A 19305-nucleotide genomic window follows, 5' to 3' on the forward strand; every position below is an offset into this window, starting at 1 on the left:
ATCTCCATTGTTTTGGAATGTTGACCCTATTCTCTTCCCTGATTTTCTGTTTTAAGTTTTTGATTTTCCTTACCCCTGCTACTGCCTCTTCTTCCGCTCTTTCTTCTCTGTTAATATTTTCTCATTGGTTATTTCAATTAAGCCTCTGCTTCTATTTACATATTTATAAATCCTGCTCTCCTCTAGTCTCAAATGAGACTTTCCTCACCCCCCTCCACTGTTTTTAAAAAAAGCAACATAAATCAGGAAATAGAGATTTGGGTTTTAAAAGCTTGAAAATTATAGAAGAAAGCAAAGACTGAAGGTGATGAGAAGTTCCATGGATTTGAGGTCCTAGGAAATAATGACATAGGGTAAATTACCACACAGGATACTATGATAATTTACTCTATAATGCCCTGAAAGAGAGTAATGCAAGTTTGGAGTCTTGAACTTGGCTGTCGTAAGCTGTAAGTTCCTAGACTGGGGTTGGATGGGTAGCTTCCCATAAGAGAAGGAAATTGGATGGAGTGTTATGCACTTTCTGGTGGTTAGCTAAAGAAGGGAGTACTCTGGAAAATTATGTACAAGGGGAAAGATGTATTCCGAATAGCCTCACTATAATGTACAAAATGATGAAAAGCACTTTATACCAAATGTGTGGGTGGTTTGTCTTTCCAATATCCACTTATGTGCTTTTCACAAAATTTTACACTTGAATCATTTAAATAACTTTTATTTTTCTCCAGCTTCTGTTCCAACTCATCATTGACCATCTGGCTGACTTTGCAACCACTCCAGATGTGTTTGAAATGATCGTGGAACAATTAAAAAAGAGTTACTTCAATGTTCTAATCAAACCTGAAAAACTGGGCAAGTAAGTGAGAAGAATTCATGAAGATTTTATTCATGCTTTAATTGTAATTTTAGGTCAGTTTGTGAGCTTAGGCACAGGACATTTGTGACTTTTTTTGGTGCCTCTCAAATAACCATTCTTTTGTTTGATAACTTGGTCAGTTGCTTTCATTGTTTTAGCCATGTATTCTGGATGCTTACTTATGGTGTCCAATAGGTTCTGATCTGCTGCTAGTAGCATATGTAAGTGTCAGGGTCTAGTTTCAGATCACTGCTTTTTTCTGAATAGTTGAACTGCAGACCTGTTCTGTTGAGAAAATAATATTCAAAGCTGATGATCACATTGAGAAACTGCAGGTTTAAATATTGTACTCTAGTGTTTGCCAAAGTCAGCCATTTCTCATCATTGCCATCTAGTGACTCCCAAGTCCACTTCCAACAGTGATTTGTATTGGACCTATGAGGTATATTTTCCTCTCCATTATTTTTTAGCAAAAAGTAGATGCAAGTATAAAACTGTTCCCAGATTTTAACACTTTCTCTAAAAGTAAACCCAAATGTGGTGTTAAGTACTTAGGTGACAGAATTTTAACAGGTGTTCAACCTGACTTCTGTAACCAATTGAATGTAATGTAAGATAATAAAACACAGGTTGAGCCTCATCTGGAGTATTGTGTTCAATTCTGGGCACCACACTTTAGGAAGGATGTCAAGGCTTTAGAGAGGGTGCAGAAGAGATTTACTAGAATTGGGATGAAGGACTTCAGTTATGTGGAGTGACTGGAGAAGCTGGGGTTGTTCTCCTTAGAACAGAAAAGATTAAGGGGAAATTTGATTTGAGGTGTTCAAGATCATGAATGGTTTTGATAGAGTAAATAAGGAGAAACTGTTTCCTTGGCAGAAGGGTCGGTAACCAGAGGACACAGATTTAAGGTGATCGGCAAAAGAGCCAGAGGCGACATGAGGAAACATTTTTTTATGCAACGAATTGTAATGATGTGGAATGCGCTGCCTGAAAGGGTGGTGGAAGCAGATTCAATAGTAACTTTCAAAAGGGAATTAGATAAATACTTGAAGGGAAAAAATTTACAGGGCTATGGGGAAAGAGCAGGGGAATGGGACTAATTGGATAGCTTGTTCAAAGAGCAGCACAGGTATGATTGGCCGAATGGCCTCCTGCTATGCTGTACCTACTATGATAATAATGTAACAATCTTACATTAGCTGCATGCACTGATACCACCCATGTTTTTTTCTCGTTGATGTCTCTATTAAAGTCGAGTCTGATGATGCCTTGATAGTGTAGAGTACCAGCGACATTCATTAGCTATTGTAAAGCAGCTCAGCGAAGTTATTTTTGGGTTAATAGTTGATTACATATGGATAATGGTAATATTGAAGCTTTGTGTATGATACACAGCACTGGAGATTGTGAGTAATTAGTGGATCTATAAAGCTCCCCTTATGGTACTGTTGGAAATGTAAGGGTTTCCATTACTTCAGGAAGAATGCTTCTCTAATGATACTACTCATATCCTGGAACTTCTGTATGTACCTGTACAATAAGGATTGTTCATATTGTGTTCTGCAGTGTTTGCAAAGGACATAGTAGGGTAGAATTTTTGTGGGGGCTCCCCGATTGTCAACTATAACTTTGGCGTAAATTGTATTTTTCTAGGGTTCTTGCTGAAGTTAAGCTGATCGGGAGTACCCTTGCAGAAATTTCTGGTTGGTGTATCTAAATAAGAAGTGCTCCCAGACTTGCCTCCTCAACCCGTCTTTGATGGGACGACACAATAACTGTAGGAAAGTGGCAGTATAATCAGCTGAGAGTACAGCACAAAAGTTGCTCACTTCAGAGCTACAACTCAAAAAAAAAAAATCTAGTAGCACCTTGATATACAAATGAAATGTTGTTTTGCTTCTAGATTCTCTGTAAATGATTAATAATCAAAAATAATGTCTTAATTGAAATGTACAATGTGCATTGGGTAATAATGAGTGTTCGGCTTTCATTAACCTATGCCTCCTCATCTCCTTGTCTAATAACCCGCTAATACTCAGTTGAGGCTCACATGTGAAAAATAATCACTTGACTTGGCTACTGCAGAGCTTCTAAGACCTGTGGAACTCTACCCCAGCATAAGACACCACTTGCAGGAAAGGAGGGAGTGAAAAATCCAAAATATCCTGGCCCTTGCTAAAATCATAACAGAAATTGTTTCATTTTAAATAGCAAATTTGAAATACGTGCGTCAGTAAGTAGACTTTCTATTGTGTTTTCTTTTTGCAGAGATATACGTCTATTGATTCTAGAACACGGACGGTGGTCTTTGATGCAGAAGTACCAAACTTTGATGAAAGGTGGTTCCACGGTCGAGTCACTGATGTCATTTGTGCAGATCTTAAAATCCCAACTTTTTGTAGAAGGATTAGTACAAGGAAATTTCACAAGCAAAGTAAATGTTTTAATGTGACTTTGTTAGCCAGCTAAATGTTGTTTCTATTAACTTTGAGCATACATTAGCATTTCTAAGACAAAACAAAAATGTAATTCTAAAGAATATTAATATTGTGGATGAAGTGTTTCAGTGCTCTACATTTCCACAATTCTGCTGCATAAAGTTGATGTCAGATAAGCAGTCTACAGCACAGACAGTGAAGGGTGCTGTATGGACCAGAAGGTTCTGGGTTCGATTCCCAGCCTGTGCTGAGGTAGCTGATCTCAACTTGGGTGGCAATAAGACACCATAGTTGGGCTCATATTCCCTTGCTAAGAATGGGATGAAAACAGCCATGGGTTCTTGCTCTTGATTGCTGCTAGAAAATGTGCATGTATGGATATTGGGTGAGGACAGGATTGAACTTGGCTGTTGTGCACTCTGCCAACACTCATTGTCTAGACTCATACATGAAGAATGGCTATTTGGCTGAGATACTGGAGGCTTGTGTAATGGTACTCCAGGAGGCGTTGATTCCTTCCAGAAAGGAGGAGAAGAGAAAACAAGCAAAAAAAGTTAAGATGCATGTTAATGTACTGATATAGTTAGTGTGAAATGAAGGACTTGCATTTATATAACACTTACCACATCCTCAGGACATCCAAAAGTGCTTTACAATCAATTACTTCTGAAATGCAGTCACCGTTATGTGGGTAAACTTTATTTCTAGTGCTGTTTGATAACAGTATCATCACATGCTATTGTGAAATCTGTATTGTGAGTCCAATAGTATTGAACTGTTTTGGTTTCTGCTTATTAAACTTATTAAGGGTTAATTACTCTCCTGTGATGGTACATATCCCCATTGTTCTTCCCTCCACCAAATCCTCTGCTATTGATTTTTCTTCCCGAGAATCCATTCTTGTTATTCATCTACCTGCTGCCACTCCGGGGTCAGCTTCCACATGTACGCTGATTACACCCAGCTCTCCCTCTCCACCACCTTTCTCAACCCCTTCACTGTCTGTGCTGTAGACTGCTTATCCGACATCAAATCTTTGAGCCGCAATTTTCTTCAGCTAAACATTGGGAAGATCCAAGCCATTGTCTTTAGTCCCTGCCACAAACTCCATCCCCTCCCCAGCTTCGCTCTTTGACTGAACCAGACTGCTCACCACCTTAGCTTCCTTTGTGACCCTGGGCTGCCTACTTCCACCTCGTAATATCACCCACTTCCACACCTCCTTCAGCACATCTGCTGCAGAAATCCTCATCTATGCCATTGTCCCCTCTAGACTTAATTACTCCATTACTCTTCTGGCTGGCTTCCTATTTTCCACCCTCCATAAAGTTTACCTCATCAAAACTCTGCTGCTGTACCAAGTCCTGCTTGCTCATCCCTGCCCTCGCTGATCCACATTGGCTCTCAGACCCCCTAATGCCTCAGATTTAAAACTATCATCCTTGTGTTTAAATTACCCGATGACCTTGTCGCTCCCCGTCTCTAACTACTCCAACGTTGCAGACCCTCTCCTCCCTATGAACTCTCTTTTGTACATTCCCCCTCTCTTTTGACAGCCGTGGCATTGCTGCCTAGGCCCCATGCTCTGGAATTCCTTTCCTAAATCCCTGTCTCTCCACCTCCTGCTCTTCCTTCAAGACCTTCCTTAAAACACACTTCTTTCACCAAGCTTTTGATTACACCTCCTAATATCTCCCTCTGACTCAATATCCATTTTCTTCCATAAGCCTCTGAAGTACTTGGTGGTTTTTCTACAGTAAAGGTGCTATGTAAATGCAAGTTATTGTTATTGCTGGTGGACCTTATTCCCTCAACTCCTCCATTTCACACAACTGGGCAGGTAATCTAGCCCCAGGCTGCTGCCGATGTCACTAGGAACTGGCTGCCAGGAGGCAAATGAGGCCAAGTGCAGTGGTTTTCCAACTTGTGTGGGGAACTGAAAATGTTGACATCCCAAAGAGTACCATCCTACCTTCCATAAGGCAGTGTCAGCAGTTCAAAGTAAAACATTGCTTTGATTGCAGAACACTTGTTTTTAATTCATACACTGCAACAGAAATAACATAAGTAAACCAATACAGAAGTCTGATAATCTAGCTGACTCCCGGGGTCCAGGGACCCTAATCTGAAAACTTGCGGCTTAACTGAGACACCCTGTTTGCTGAGATTTTAATGTCATTGCAAGGAGATATCAGAGGGGGAGAATCAAACTTGCATCCCAACAAGCTGCGGTCTACTCAATTTATATATAATGCTGGGAAGAAGGCAGCCTCTGATGACATTTTAGCATGTTAAAAAACCATTCTGGTATAAGGATAGTTAAGATATAAATATCCTCTTTCATGCTGTGTATATGGAGCAAATCTGCTTTATTCACTTTAATCAAATTACTTTTAATTGTTACTAAAAGTTCATGATTATTAATCAAAGTATGAAACTAACATTTTTTTTCCTTTCCCAAGGAGTCTGTTGAATTTCTAAGTTATGTTGTGAAGTAAGTACTTTGTTTCTTCTCAGCATTTTAAGCATTTTGTCCAAAAAACTAAATTCATAAATGATTTTTTAGTGTATTGTTCTAATGAATAGCACAATATTTTCTTTCCTAAAGCTCTGAAGTGTTGCTAATTATATGAAATTTGCCATCTTGTAACAACATTTTAAAAACAAGACTGATTGTTACTCTACTTTTGTTTGGTGAATAAGAATTATGTTAATTATATAACAGGAAGCTGCAGTGCAAGTCATTGCTGAAGCATATACCTGTCCAGTTCAAGGTAGTGGAACTACCCAATAAACCACATGTGTGCAAAGTGAGATCTCTTAACAAATGTGATGCCAATTCAGAGGTCACTGTTTATTTCCAGGTGGGTCACTAATAGCAATCTATTTGTTTTTCATCCAATTTTAGTTATTTTCAGCTCTCTTAATGCGACTGACTTATACCTACTTGTTTTTCCCTGTGAGGAAATAACTAACGTTCACTCTGCACCTCCTCAGATAACAAACACACATTGTTGACAGTCAAAAGTATAACTACATTCTGCTTTCAGTAACTTTTTTGGAGCACCTTTGTGCTGTAATACTCATAGGCCCTTACAGGCAACATCCTAATTATAATTGTAGCAGAGTCAAAAAGGATTAATATTATCGTAAAATGTCTATCAAAACAGTGGGGCTAATATCCAAATTGCACACTTGTGTACAAAAGATCACAGAAGCACAAGATGATCTTCATGTACAGTGATCTTTTCCTTTATTTCTTTAGTCAACAAATTTTTGCAGAGAATGTGAACTTTATTTCGACATTAATTTTGCCAAATCTAAAGTTGTCCATGTAGCTGGATGATATTATGAATGAACTGTATTAAATATTAATATAAACAAAATCCATCTCAGCTCACATGATTATACAGGCCTTTTGCCCTTTCGTTTTAACATTCTGTTGCTTATCTTAATGTGGCCATTAACAGTTGAGTTTTTTTTTTAAAAAGAAGAAAAGGGTTAATTTTCATTTTTCTTTACTTTTCAGTCAGGTCCTCGGAAAGTAAAGGAATACGCACTCATGGAACTACTTATTGTAAGTAAACTCTACTAATCTGTGTACAAGGTGCTCTTGTATGTTTAGAATAAAAAAAGGCTAACAGTTGAAAGAATGATCGAGACCTCGTTAATGTTTGTCACAAAGCCTTTAGAATATTAAATCTTGTTGAATTGTTCATTATTTTCCCTACCTCCTATCTTGGTGGTATCTGCAAATTTAGGAGATTTTGCTTATGTTACCTTAGGTTCATAGAAATTACAGCACTGATGTAGTTCATTTGGTCTGTTTCACCTCTACCTGTCCTAGCTCTTCAATTAGAACTGTCCATTCAAATTCTTTGCTTACCTTTCCAGTTCCCTTTTTAAAAGAATATATAATCTCTGCTTCAATAGACATTTGAAGTAAAAAGTACTCCATGTTCTAATAATGGTTATAAAATTCTAACTTCCCCCTTTGTTCCAGTGATAATCTTGGAATCTTACTATTTTCAAAGTCAGTAATATAAATATGATGTATCTCTGTGTCTGTGCACACATGTTCAAGAATACATGAGGTCCCAAGACATTAGTACATTCAAAACAGAGATTGAGGTAGAAGATTAGTCATGATCTTGTTGAATGGCAGAGCAGGCTCAAGGGGCCAGATGGCCTACTGCTGCTCCTATTTCTTATGTAAGGCATACAGTGGATAAAGAGAAGGCACACCACCAGCTTTTCAGGGCAATTGGGGATGGGCCTTGCCAGTACTGCCCTCATCGCAAGGACAAATTTTTAAGAAGTACCCTTATTCTTAAAATATTTCCAGCCTGAGCAGTTTACCTTTATGGAAATCTTGTGTTTCCTGTTCTGAGCCAATTTTCTATCCAGCACCACACTTTACTTTGACCTATATCTTAAAATCATAGAAAGGTTATAGCACGGAAGGAGGCCATTCAGCCCATCGAGTCCGTGCCGGCTCTATGCAAGAGCAATCCAGCTAGTCCCACTCCCCCGCCCTTTTCCCTTTCAAGTACTTATCCAGTTCCCTTTTGAAGGCCATGATTGAATCTGCCTCCACCACCCCCTCAGGCAGTGCATTCCAGATTCTAATCACTCGCTGTGTAAGAAAGTTTTTCCTCATGTCACCTTTGGTTATTTTGCCAATCACCTTAAATCTATGTCCTCTGTTCCTTGACCCTTCCGCCAATGGGAACAGTTTCACACGGTCTAGACCCTTCATGATTTTGAATACTTCTATCAAATCTCCTCGCAACAGTCTCTGTTCCAAGGAAAACAACCCCAGCTTTTCAAGTCTATCCACGTAACTGAAGTCCCTCATCCCTGGAATCATTCTAGTAAATCTCTTCAGCACCCTTTCTAAGGCCTTCACATCTTTCCTAAAGTGCAGTGCCCAGAACTGGACACAATACTAGAGTTGTGGCCAAACCAGTGTTCTATAAAAGGTTCATCATGACTTGCATACTTTTGTATGCTGCACCTATTTATAAAGCCCAGGATCCCGATTGCTTTTTTAAAAACCACTTTCTCAACCTGCCCTGCCACCTTCAACAATTTGTGCACATATACCCCCAGATCTCTGTTCCTGTACCCCTTTGAGTTGTGCACTCTAGTTTATATTGCTGCTTCTCATTTTTCCTACCAAAATGTATCACTTCACATTTTTCTACGTTAAATTTCATCTGCCATGTGTCCACTTATGCCACCACCTGTATCCTCTTGAAGTCTATCACTATCCTCCTTCTAAGTTTTGTGTTATCTGCAAATTTTGAAATTGTGTCCTGTACACTCAAGTCCACGTCATTAATTATATATATATATATCTATCTCTCTCTCTCTCTCTCTCAAGAAAGGCAGTGGCCCCCTGGTTAACACCGCTGTACACCTCCCTCCAGTCTGAAAATCAACTGTTCACCACTACTCTGTTTCCTGTCACTTAGCCAATTCTGTATCAATGTTGCTACTGCCCCCCGTTATTCCCTGGGCTGCAATCTTGATAAGCCTACCATGTGGCACTTTATCATACATCATTTGAAAGTCCGTATACACCATATCAACTGCATTGCCCTCATTTATCCTCTCTGTTACCTCATCAAAAAACTCTCAGGTTAGTTAAACACAATTTGCCTTTAACAAATCCATGCTGGCTTTCCTTAATCAATTCACCCTCATCCAAGTGACTTAATTCTGTCATGGATTATCGTTTCTAGAAGTTTCCCCACCACTGAGGCTAAACTGACTGGCCTGTAGTTGCTGGATTCATCCTTACACCTTTTTTGAACAAGGGTGTAACATTTGCAATTCTCCAGTCCTCTGGCACCACCCCCATATCTAAGGATATTTGGAAGATTATGGCCAGTACCTCTGCAATTTCCACCCTTACTCCCCTCTGCAACCTAGGATGCATCCCATCTGGACCAGGTGACTTTTCTACTTTAAGTACAGTTAGCCTTTCAAGTATCTCTTCTTTATCAATTTTTAGCTCATCCAGTATCTCAACTATATCTTCCTTTACTGAGACTGTGGCAGCATCTTCTTCCTTGGCAAAGACAGATGCTAAGTACTCATTTAGTACATTGGCTAAGCTCTCTGCCTCCATGAAAAGATCTCCTTTATGCTCCCTAATCAGCCCCACCCCTCCTCCTCCTCCTCCTCCTCTTTAGCTATTGATTTCTGTTGTGGCAGCTTGTCAAAAGCTTTTGAAAAAACAATTATTTATCAACTGCATTTTACCTGTCCACACTCAGTAACAATTTTAAAAAAGCAGGTTAGTTAAACATTCTGAATCAATGTCAATTGTCCTTTAACAAGTTAAGATTTTCCAACATTCACTGATTTGGTCTTTGTCATCTCAAAGATTTTCCTCTACAACTGATGTGAAACTCAAATCTATAGTTTTTTTAAAAAAAACTTTTTTGGGGCAGGGCAATTTTTCCTCCCCATCTCTCCTGAAGCCACCAAAGTAGAATTCCACTAGCATTGGCAGCCTGATCCAAATGTCCTGTCTTCAGGTGTGAGCCTGCAGATTGTGTGTCAGCAGGTTTTTCAGTTATGGAGGGTATCACATCTGAGTTCAATCCTGACATCACCTGATGTCCATTCACATACCTGCACTTTCCAGCATGTGTCACTGGATAACAATCAAGAGTAACAACCCTAGCTGATTTTATTTTCACTCCTCTTTAACTCAGGGCTGCCAAGGCCTTTATTAGCACCCCGATTGGGATCAGCTAATTCAACACCAAACTGGAACACAGATAAGAGAACTTTTGTCTATATGTCTAAGTACCAAGAGTTGCACTTACCAACTAGTCCATCAGGGAGTGCAGTGACCCTGTTTCAAATAAGCCTTCCTTGCATTTATCCTGGCATATAGCCAAACCTGCATCCCTGATGTAGATTTTATCATGGGAGCACCATCACTGCAACTATTTGCAGCAGTTCAAGAAGGAAATGCACCATAACCTTCTGAGGACAACTAGGGACAGACAATAATTGTGGCCTTCATCCCAAGAACAAAAAATAAATCAATCACCACCAATTTGGCACAAATATTTCGGTCACATTCAACTGAAATGACAGAGCTGCACACTACACTCACACCACACCTTACATGAGCTCTCTTATAAATGGATACAAGAGAGGGCCCAATTGACACACACCACCTGAATACAATTAACACTAATTGATATAAATCACATGGATACAATTAACAAAATGGCCCTGGAGAGGGAGCACGCGGTATCTGCCGGTACGCTTGAGGCTTTCCGTGACAGGTGGGCACCGCAGGGACTGGAATGCATCCTGGACCGATATAGTAAAATTTTAATTTGACACTTATTTTGGGTTTTTTGGTTTTTCTGCACATGAACACACCCTAATCCCCCCTTCTTATAAAAGGGGGGCCTAAAACAAACACACACACACACACACAAAAATTAACAAAATGGCTACTATATATTGCATAGAGCACAAGATATTTTTTTGCTGAAATATTTTTGTTCCTGAATTTCAGATGCACATGGAAGAACCTTGCTTTGATTTTCTGAGGACAAAAGAAACACTTGGGTAAATATTTTTCTACTCCTGTTTAATGATGTGCATTGTGCCTGGGTCCCAACCAGCAAGATTTTTTTTCTAATTTATTGAGAAAATAAGGTGAAAGAATAAGGCTCATATTGCATGATGTCACCAAGGTTGAAAAGAGTAAATGTGAAGTCTAGTTAAATCAGAAAATAATGGTTAGGAGATGTCAAGCTCAGGATTTAAAAAGAGAGAAAAAAGTGAAGATGATATGGGCCCTGATATTAGAGTGGAGGCAGGATAGCAGCGGGGTGGGGGGGGAGGTGGTGAATGGGCGCGCAGGTAACCCGACCAATAAAAAATGTCCATTTCCCACGCAATCGCAATTCAATTGGTGCCACTTAACGTGGCTTCCGGGTTTGCCGTCGGAAAGCTGCGCAGTGGGCAGACTGTGCTCCCACATCACCGGCTGTTAGCTGGAGGAGCTGTATTTAAAGGGCCATTGCTCCAAAGGCTTTTGCTGGAGTAAACACCCACAAACCACAATGGAGCAGCACAGGGGCAAGGCTGCTCCAAGATTCAACAATGCCTCACTCCAGGTGCTACTGGATGGGATGAGAAGGAGGAGGGACGTGTTTTACCTGGCGGACGGGAGGAAGTGGCCTGCCTCTGCCACCAAGAAGGCCTGGCTCGAGGTGGCAGAGGAGGTCACCAGCAGCAGCAACATCTCACGCACATGGATCCAGTGCAGGAAGCGCTTCAATGACCTAACTAGGTCAGTCAAAGTGAGTACACTTACTCATTCTCCTACACTGTGTCTTCCACATCACTGCCTCCACCCCCCAACTCATTCTGCACTGCCAACACTATTCTATCACATCACTCCTCACACCCACTTAAGGCTCAGCCTCAACTTACCTGCACTTCCTCACCTCCCCAATGGTCACCCCACCACTATCACTCACCCCAATCCTCATCCAATGTCATGGCTCTGTCTCATACTCACCCTCTGATGCGCCTCTTTCACGGTCAGCCTCACCCAAAGCAATACATTCATGGTTAGCCACTTCACCATCACTCACTCACACGTCTGTTCTTTGTCCCCTTCTAGGAGAAGAGGGCGCAAAATGCACGCGAAAAGGCGAGGACCATAGGGGGGCCACAACAAGTAGTGGTCCTCACAGACATGGGCAGGAGGTGCTGGAGCTCAGCTGCACCCTCGGGGACGACGAGACTGGCACCCAACAAATGTCTGGTGACGCAACTTTAACATTCATCACACACAATATGAATTGATGTTAACATGCCTTACCATCTTGAACACCTCAGTATGCTCATCGCAACATGACACATCTGTGATGATGCTTAACATTGCCTTCTGTTCTCTTACAGAGCCTTCAGCGATCGCAGTGACGGCAAAGGGCGATTCCTTGGAGGACCTACCAGCCTCTGAGGACACACCATCACATCAGAGCAAGCCATCCACCAGCGCAGATACTCACACCTCCGTGGGTCCTAGTACTCAGTTAGTTGGGTTGGCACCTGGTGAGTCACCAACCCAGCTAACACGTGAGCACGAGCAAACACTGGTGGCAGGGGCAGCTCTGGAGAGTCCCCGTCGGTGGGAGCACTCCTCTCCAGGCTCTGCTCAGCTGGACACAGATGCTGAACCCCGGCGGCCATCCTTTGAAAGGAGAATGATCGAGGGACAGCAGCACATTTGCGAGGTACTGGAACAGGTGCCACGTGCACTCTCCACAATAGCGCAGAGGATGGAGGATCCTGCATGAGTGGAATGGTGGCACAGGTACGGGAGGGAATCTCTGAGATAGTGTCACAGGGATGTGAGCAACTCTCTGAGATAATGCCACAGGTAAGTGCAGGAATGTCTGCGATGGAGAGAAGGCTGGCCTCCGTTGAGCTTCAAGCACGGCTCACAAATGAGCCCATTCAGGCCCTAACAAAATTAGTTCGGACTCAGGGTGAACAACTTCTGCCGCCTTAAACAGGCAGGCAGATACACGAGCACTGGCCTTACAAGGCTTCACACATATCCTCCACACCGTTGTCCAGCAGAGTGGTAGGAGTGATGTGGCCCTGGCCCAGGGGAGAGATGATGGCGATAGGGGACATGGATGTGGGAACGCCACTCAAAGCACTCCCACGTCTCACCCATTGCCCCCCTCTCAACCAGTACCCATGATGCTACCTCCAGGTGGCCGAGTCTGCCCCTGCACAGGTGCAGGTGGAGCAGTCTTTGGAGGGGCCCTCACGGGCTCCAAAACCCAGAGGGCGTAGGCCCAAAGCATCTAAGCAGTCAAGGCATGAACATGAGCAACCTGCCACTACCTCTGCTGCAGCCACAGGGGATGCACCACGTAGAAGTAGTCGTAAGAGAAAGGCATAGGTTTTGTGAGCACAAAGGGTATGCACAAGGGTGTTTGACAGACTGTCATGTTTTTCATTTATATTTGCTTTTTGTTAAAGTGACATTAAATGTTATGATTGTCACCACTACTGCCACATCTTGCCCATTCTTGACTGGTTTTTGTGATGGGGCCCTTTCATCAGGCTCACCATGAACGGCGACACTTGATGCCACCCATTGGGTCACTTTACAGTGGGTGTGTGTGTAGTTCCAGGACTGTTTTGTGCAGGGAGGGGTGGGGGGGTGGGTGGCCTGGTGTGGGCTCTGCTCTTTCCAGGTGGTGTGACGACTGGACTCTTCACACTGTCTGATGTTAGGAGAACCGTTCACATATCAGTGACTCCCTGGCCTCACGAGCAGCCAGGTGAGCCGATGCTCTGCCCATGGGTTCTTCTTCATCCTCCTCCTCCTCTGTCTCCTCGTCCTCCTCCTCAATGTGGATGGGGCCTCCTCAAGCGGCACCTCTCTCTGTTGTGCCATGTTGTGCAGGGCACAACACACTACTATAATGCGTCCCACTCTGTCTGGTGCGTATTGAAGCGCTCCCCCAGAATGATCAAGGCACCTAAATCGCATCTTGAGCAGCCCAGAGCATGCTTAATTTTAGACCTGGTGGCGATGGACTGTCGTTATATTTTGACGCTGTTGCTTGGTGATGTGGTTCCTCAGAGGTGTCATGAGCCACGTGTGCGGGGGTGTCCCTTGTCCCTGAGGAGCCAGCCCTTGAGGGTGTTTTGTGTGTGGAAGAGGGGCGGGATGTTGGATTCCCTCAGGATGAAGGAATCGTGGCAGCTGCCAGGGAATCTGGCACACACCGTGAAGGAATCTTTTGCGGTGGTCACAAACGAGCTGAGTTTTGATGGAGTGATACCCCTTTCTGTTGACGAACAGTCCTGGCTCGTGTGGAGATGTTCAGATTGCTATATGGGTGCAATCGATTGCTCCCTGCACCCATGGGAAGCCAGCACAGAGTGGAATCCCACTGCCCTCTCCGTCTGGCTGAGGTCGTCCATGGGGAAGTTGACGTAGTGCGAGGCCTTGCGAAGCAAGCCGTCGGTGATCTGCCTTGTACACTTGTGTGCAGATGACTGAGACCCCGGCGATGTCTCTGGTGGCACGCAGGAATGATCCGGAGGCGAAGAAGTTGAGGGCAGTGTTGACTTTGACAGCAACGGGTAATGAGATGCCGCTCGGCCCAGCTGGGAGCTGTTTGGCATGAAGGAGGCTGCAGATGTCTGCGACTACCTGGCGACTCACTCTGAGCCTCCATATGCACTGCTTCTCAGAGGTCCAGGAAGCTGAGCCTCGGTCTGTAGACCCTATGGCGAGGGTAGTGCCTCCTGCGATGTTGCTCTCTCTCTTGTTGCCCTCTGTGCTCTTGTGCAGGTGCCTGTGGCGCAATACTGTGTTGTGGAGCTGCGAGTGGTGGAACTGCACGCCGTGCCTGGCGAGGCTGATGTTGCTCGTCCTCAGATGTAGTGGTGAATGCATCTATGGTGCCTCTCCCATCCTGATGGTATGAGTTTGAGGGGGTCCGAAAAGTTGTTAAATATGTGAACAGAAGAATTGTGAGTGGAAAGTAAGAATTTTCAGTGAAAACATAAAGATCTCACTGCCAAAAGTTTGTGTGAAAGAACTGAGTGCCTTGCAGCAAGAACTCACCTTTTCTCCGCATCTGTCAATCAAGCATTTGAATGTGCAACTGGCTGCTGGCTCAAACACGTCTGGTAGAACATGGAGTGTTTCCCACAGCACGGGAAACACGCTGAGGATATTTAAACCCCTGCTTTAATGTGGATAAAATTAAGTACTTCAAGTATCTACATAAGTCTCTTAACTATCATCCCGCTGGCTTTAATTGCTGGTGGACTTCCGCATTTGGGAGGCGCGCGCGCACCCAGACGCGTCAGTGCGGAACCCGGAAGTCTGCGGGTTGGAGCCGGGTTCAGAACCCGCTCGGGATTTTCGAAGCGCCAAACGCATCTACTACTTCACTGGAAAATCGAGCCCATGGAGCTCCACTGTTTAGAGTGGGAGATTATGTAATTAATCTTGATTTCAAACCATTGGGGTTAAAGGGATGCGAAATTGTGTAGAATGGTGTATTTAGAACTTAAAGGGACAAACGAGGAAAGTTCAGTGGAGCACTGAGCATATTGGTAAAATAGAGAAAGACAAAGGTTGGGGCAGAGAGGGAGACAGGCTCAGAGAGGGAACCAGCTTCTAGTATCTTTTTCAAGAGTGCAAGAAAGATGCTGGAAGAGCATCTCCAGATAAATCTTTGGAGGACTTGAGTAGACTTATTGAGGGAAATTAATGTCTGGCACAAGAGAGGAAATCGGGCTCGGAGACAACTGTTGCAGTAGAGATATGGGAGTTCCATTTCAGTCAGAGTGGATAGCTGAAGAAGGGCTAAGGGTAAATAACTTGTTCTTGTACGCCCAGCTCCCTGGGCTGCCATTGAGTTACCTTCTGTAGCTGGAGTTCTTGACGTTGGTCCTGAAGAAAAGTAGTAAGTTTGACCTGGTTGCTCCAATGATACAGCTAGGCAAAACTTCAATGAGCTAACTCTCTATCTAAAAGCACAGCTTTTGAGACCTGTTTTAGCTAATTAGAAACCAAACTTTATAATGTGGGTCCCAGCTCCAGATAGATGACTGGAAGCTAGATGTGCATAGTGTAGTTTATAACCAGCACAGGAAAGTTTAGTGTTTAAACATAAATATGAATCAAAAATTAAAATGTGGACAAGAGAATAAGGAAGAAAAAGAGTAGAACTAAGTTTTTTTTTTAAGAAGATTCTTTTTAATGTGCACAGTAATACTGCAATAGTACAGCAATGTGTGTGTGTGTTGATTAATAACAGGACACTGCATTACTACATTAATAAAAGCTATGTATTTTGTTTTCAAGAATATTTGGACACTTAATATCAACAGAAGATTTTTAAACCCTTGTGCCTTCCTTGTCATTGCACAATCAGGATTTTTCAACTAATACAGTATTTAAATTATTATGAAGTATTGGACAATACTGGGATGACATCCTTTCAGTTGGGAAATGGTGTTTGGGTGGGGAGGAGGAGAAATTCACAAAAACACAGACAAAATGGTGGAAATTCACAGCAGGTCTGTCATCATTGGAAAAATTGTAAACAATTTTACAACACCAAGCTTTGGTCCAACGATTTTTATTTGAAATCTACAAGCTTTCGGAGGCTTCCTCCTTCCTCAGGTAATTGTCTGAGGAAGGAGGAAGCCTCCGAAAGCTTGTAGATTTCAAATAAAAATCATTGGACTATAACTTGGTGTTGTAAAATTGTTTACAATTGACCGGCATCTCCACATCATCATTGGAAAAAGGACAAGACAGGCTAATGTTGCAGAGGCAGAAATAAGCAACCTTAGTGATGGATGGGATGTGGGGTTTAAAGCCCAGCTTAGGGTCAAATGTAATACCACAATTACAAATAGTCTGGTTCAGCTTGAAAATATGCCAGGGAGGGCGATGAATTGGTGTTAAGGGAGTAGAGTCTGGCAAGGGTCAAAAACATTGGGTTCTTTCTTTTCGATGTTGATCTGGAGGAAGTTGTGGCTCATTCAGGACTTGATGTCAGACAAGCAGTCTCACAGCACGGAGGCAGTCGAGGGGTCAAGGGAAGTGGTGGCGAAATAGAAATTAAAAAAAAGTTGGCTTTTCCAGAATGTTAAATAGTTAGTTATAAGGAAGTTGTAATCAGAATCTAATGGTAATATCTTTTTCTTCTGGTATTTTATAGTGGAAAATGTCTTTTAAAATATTGGGAGATATTGGTTCATTGGATTGCCAATGAGACTTGAAATAGTTTGCAAACTACTTGAAAATGTTTGGCAAGTTTGCTACTGGTTGAGAGAATTTGCTCGTAAGTTTCAGTGCGATGCGATCTTTAAGAAACTGCTACTCGTGCTCATCACGCACTAGTGCCTATCCTAAAGTTTATATAGCCCACGATAGTGACTTTACAGGTATTCAGGTACAGGTACAAACAAGGCTCAAATAAACAATTGTACTCAAATGAAATTACCGTATCTTATTGAATCAATTTCAGTCAAGACTAAAATGATGCTGCTTGGGTTACTTAAGACTGGTAGCCTCAATATGTTTTTGCCTGATAAAAAGCTAACCTGTGTATTATGTCAATATTCCTCACCACTATAACAAACAACTGTAATATGCAGCTTATTACTATATATTGACTACTTATTTTATTAATTTAAAAAAAGTGGCTTCCTTCATACATTTTTGTATTCTCTACTTAAGGTACCATGTGTATCCCACCTGCCGAAATACCTCGGGAATCTTGGGATTCTCTATTACAGTGGAAACACAGGCAACAAAGTTTAAGTGAGTTCTGATTGTAGTTTGTTCTGTAATATCATAAAAGTATTTGGCTCAATGAAGGTTACAGAAGTGGACTGACTTTGAATATTAGTTTTGGTGCAAGGATTTTACAAGTATATTGTCAAATGGGATGACACCCCCTCCCCAGCCACAATTTTGAATTAGGAGGGAATGAAGGGGCACCTTTTTTCAATCATCTGCCCCCCCATCACTGTTTCTTCCATTCCAGATTCTCATATAGCTTTAGTATTTCTTTAGTTTTTGTTGCTCATTTTTATATTCCAATGAGTGAACAATTAAAGCAGGCAGAGTAAAGAGAGGTAGCTGTCCCTGTTGGAGATAAGTGACCAAGCAAGAAGACATCAAGGAGGAAAACGAACCGTCTAGGGATAGATGGGAAAAGCTGCCAGGAAAGAATGGAATGCAAGATATTTGGACAAGCAGGATGGAGATAGGAGAACAGGGAACAGAAAATGGATTTTTAGGAAGGACATGTGGGCATGAGGAGCCTATCCACTCTACGCATTTTTCTCTTTTCTGTATAGATTGTATTGGCTCACCCTAATTCTCCGGTTGAGGGGGCGGGGCAATATGCTCCCACACCTTCGCCAGTGCTCCAATGCTTGGAATTGGTGGTGACTCTTCTTTGTTCCTTGTTCTCTGTGGGTAGCCGACAGGCATTTGACGAACACCTTTCCTGCTAGCATGGCCGAGATTGTGTAGGAAATCTTAAATATTGTCCTACCACTCATGACAGTGTGGATAGTATCAATGCACGGCACCTCTCGGGAAATTATCTTTTTTTAATTGTTTTGCATGCTATGGTGAGAAAGATTATTGTGGCAAATGGAATTCAATCCAGAGAAGTGTGAGGTAATGCATTTGGGGAGGGCAAACAAGGCAAGGGAGTACACAATAAATGGAAGGATACTGAAAGGTGTGGAGGAAGTGAGGGACCTTGGAGTATATGTCCACAGATCCCTGAAGGTCGCAGGACAGGTAGATAAGATGGTTAAAAAGGCATATGGAATACTTCTCTTTATTAGCCGAGACACAGAATATAAGAGCAGGGAGGTTATGCTGGAACTGTATAAAACACTGGTTAGGCCACAGCTTGAGTACTGTGTACAGTTCTGGTCACCACATTACAGGAAGGATGTAATTGCACTAGAGAGGGTGCAGAGGAGATTTATGAGGATGTTGCCAGGGCTGGAGAATTTTAGCTGTGTTGACAGATTGGATAGGCTGGGGCTGTTCTCTTTGGCTGAGGGGTGATTTAATTGAGGTGTACAAAATTATGAGGGGCCTAGATAGAGTCGATAGAAAGGACCTATTTTCCAGTGAGGTCAATAACCAGGGGGCATAGATTTAAAGTGATTGGTAGAAGGAGTAGAGGGGAGCTGAGGAAAAAATTTTTCACCCAGAGGGTGGTGGGGGTCTGGAACTCGCTACCTGAAAGGGTGGTAGAGGCAGAAACCCTCAACTCATATTTAAAAAGTAGCTGGATGTGCACCTGATGTGCCGTGACCTACAAGACTATGAATCAAGTGCTGGAAAGTGGAATTAGGCTGGGTGGTTCATTTTCGGCTGGCGCGGACACGATGGGCCGAATAGCCTCCTTCTGTGCCGTAAATTTTGTA

The 19305-nt window shown here is 42.6% G+C and overlaps 1 protein-coding gene across 4 annotated transcripts in view; it reads left to right on the forward strand.

Moving 5' to 3' along the window:
• Window positions 1-19305, forward strand: part of LOC137325297 (nardilysin-like) — a 107250-nt gene that overhangs the window by 72821 nt on the left and 15124 nt on the right. For all 4 annotated transcript variants that reach the window (XR_010963856.1, XR_010963857.1, XM_067990220.1 and 1 more), the window contains exons 21-27: window positions 729-856; window positions 3128-3293; window positions 5760-5791; window positions 6023-6161; window positions 6827-6874; window positions 10850-10902; window positions 17585-17668. Coding sequence is in view for 2 of the 4 variants with exons in the window: in XM_067990220.1 (XP_067846321.1) it covers window positions 729-856; window positions 3128-3293; window positions 5760-5791; window positions 6023-6161; window positions 6827-6874; window positions 10850-10902; window positions 17585-17668 (650 nt within the window). In the remaining 2 variants the exon portion in view is untranslated. The remainder of the gene's footprint in view (window positions 1-728; window positions 857-3127; window positions 3294-5759; window positions 5792-6022; window positions 6162-6826; window positions 6875-10849; window positions 10903-17584; window positions 17669-19305) is intronic.

This window comes from Heptranchias perlo, chromosome 9 (genome assembly GCF_035084215.1).
Source record: "Heptranchias perlo isolate sHepPer1 chromosome 9, sHepPer1.hap1, whole genome shotgun sequence".
Classification (NCBI taxonomy): domain Eukaryota; kingdom Metazoa; phylum Chordata; class Chondrichthyes; order Hexanchiformes; family Hexanchidae; genus Heptranchias; species Heptranchias perlo.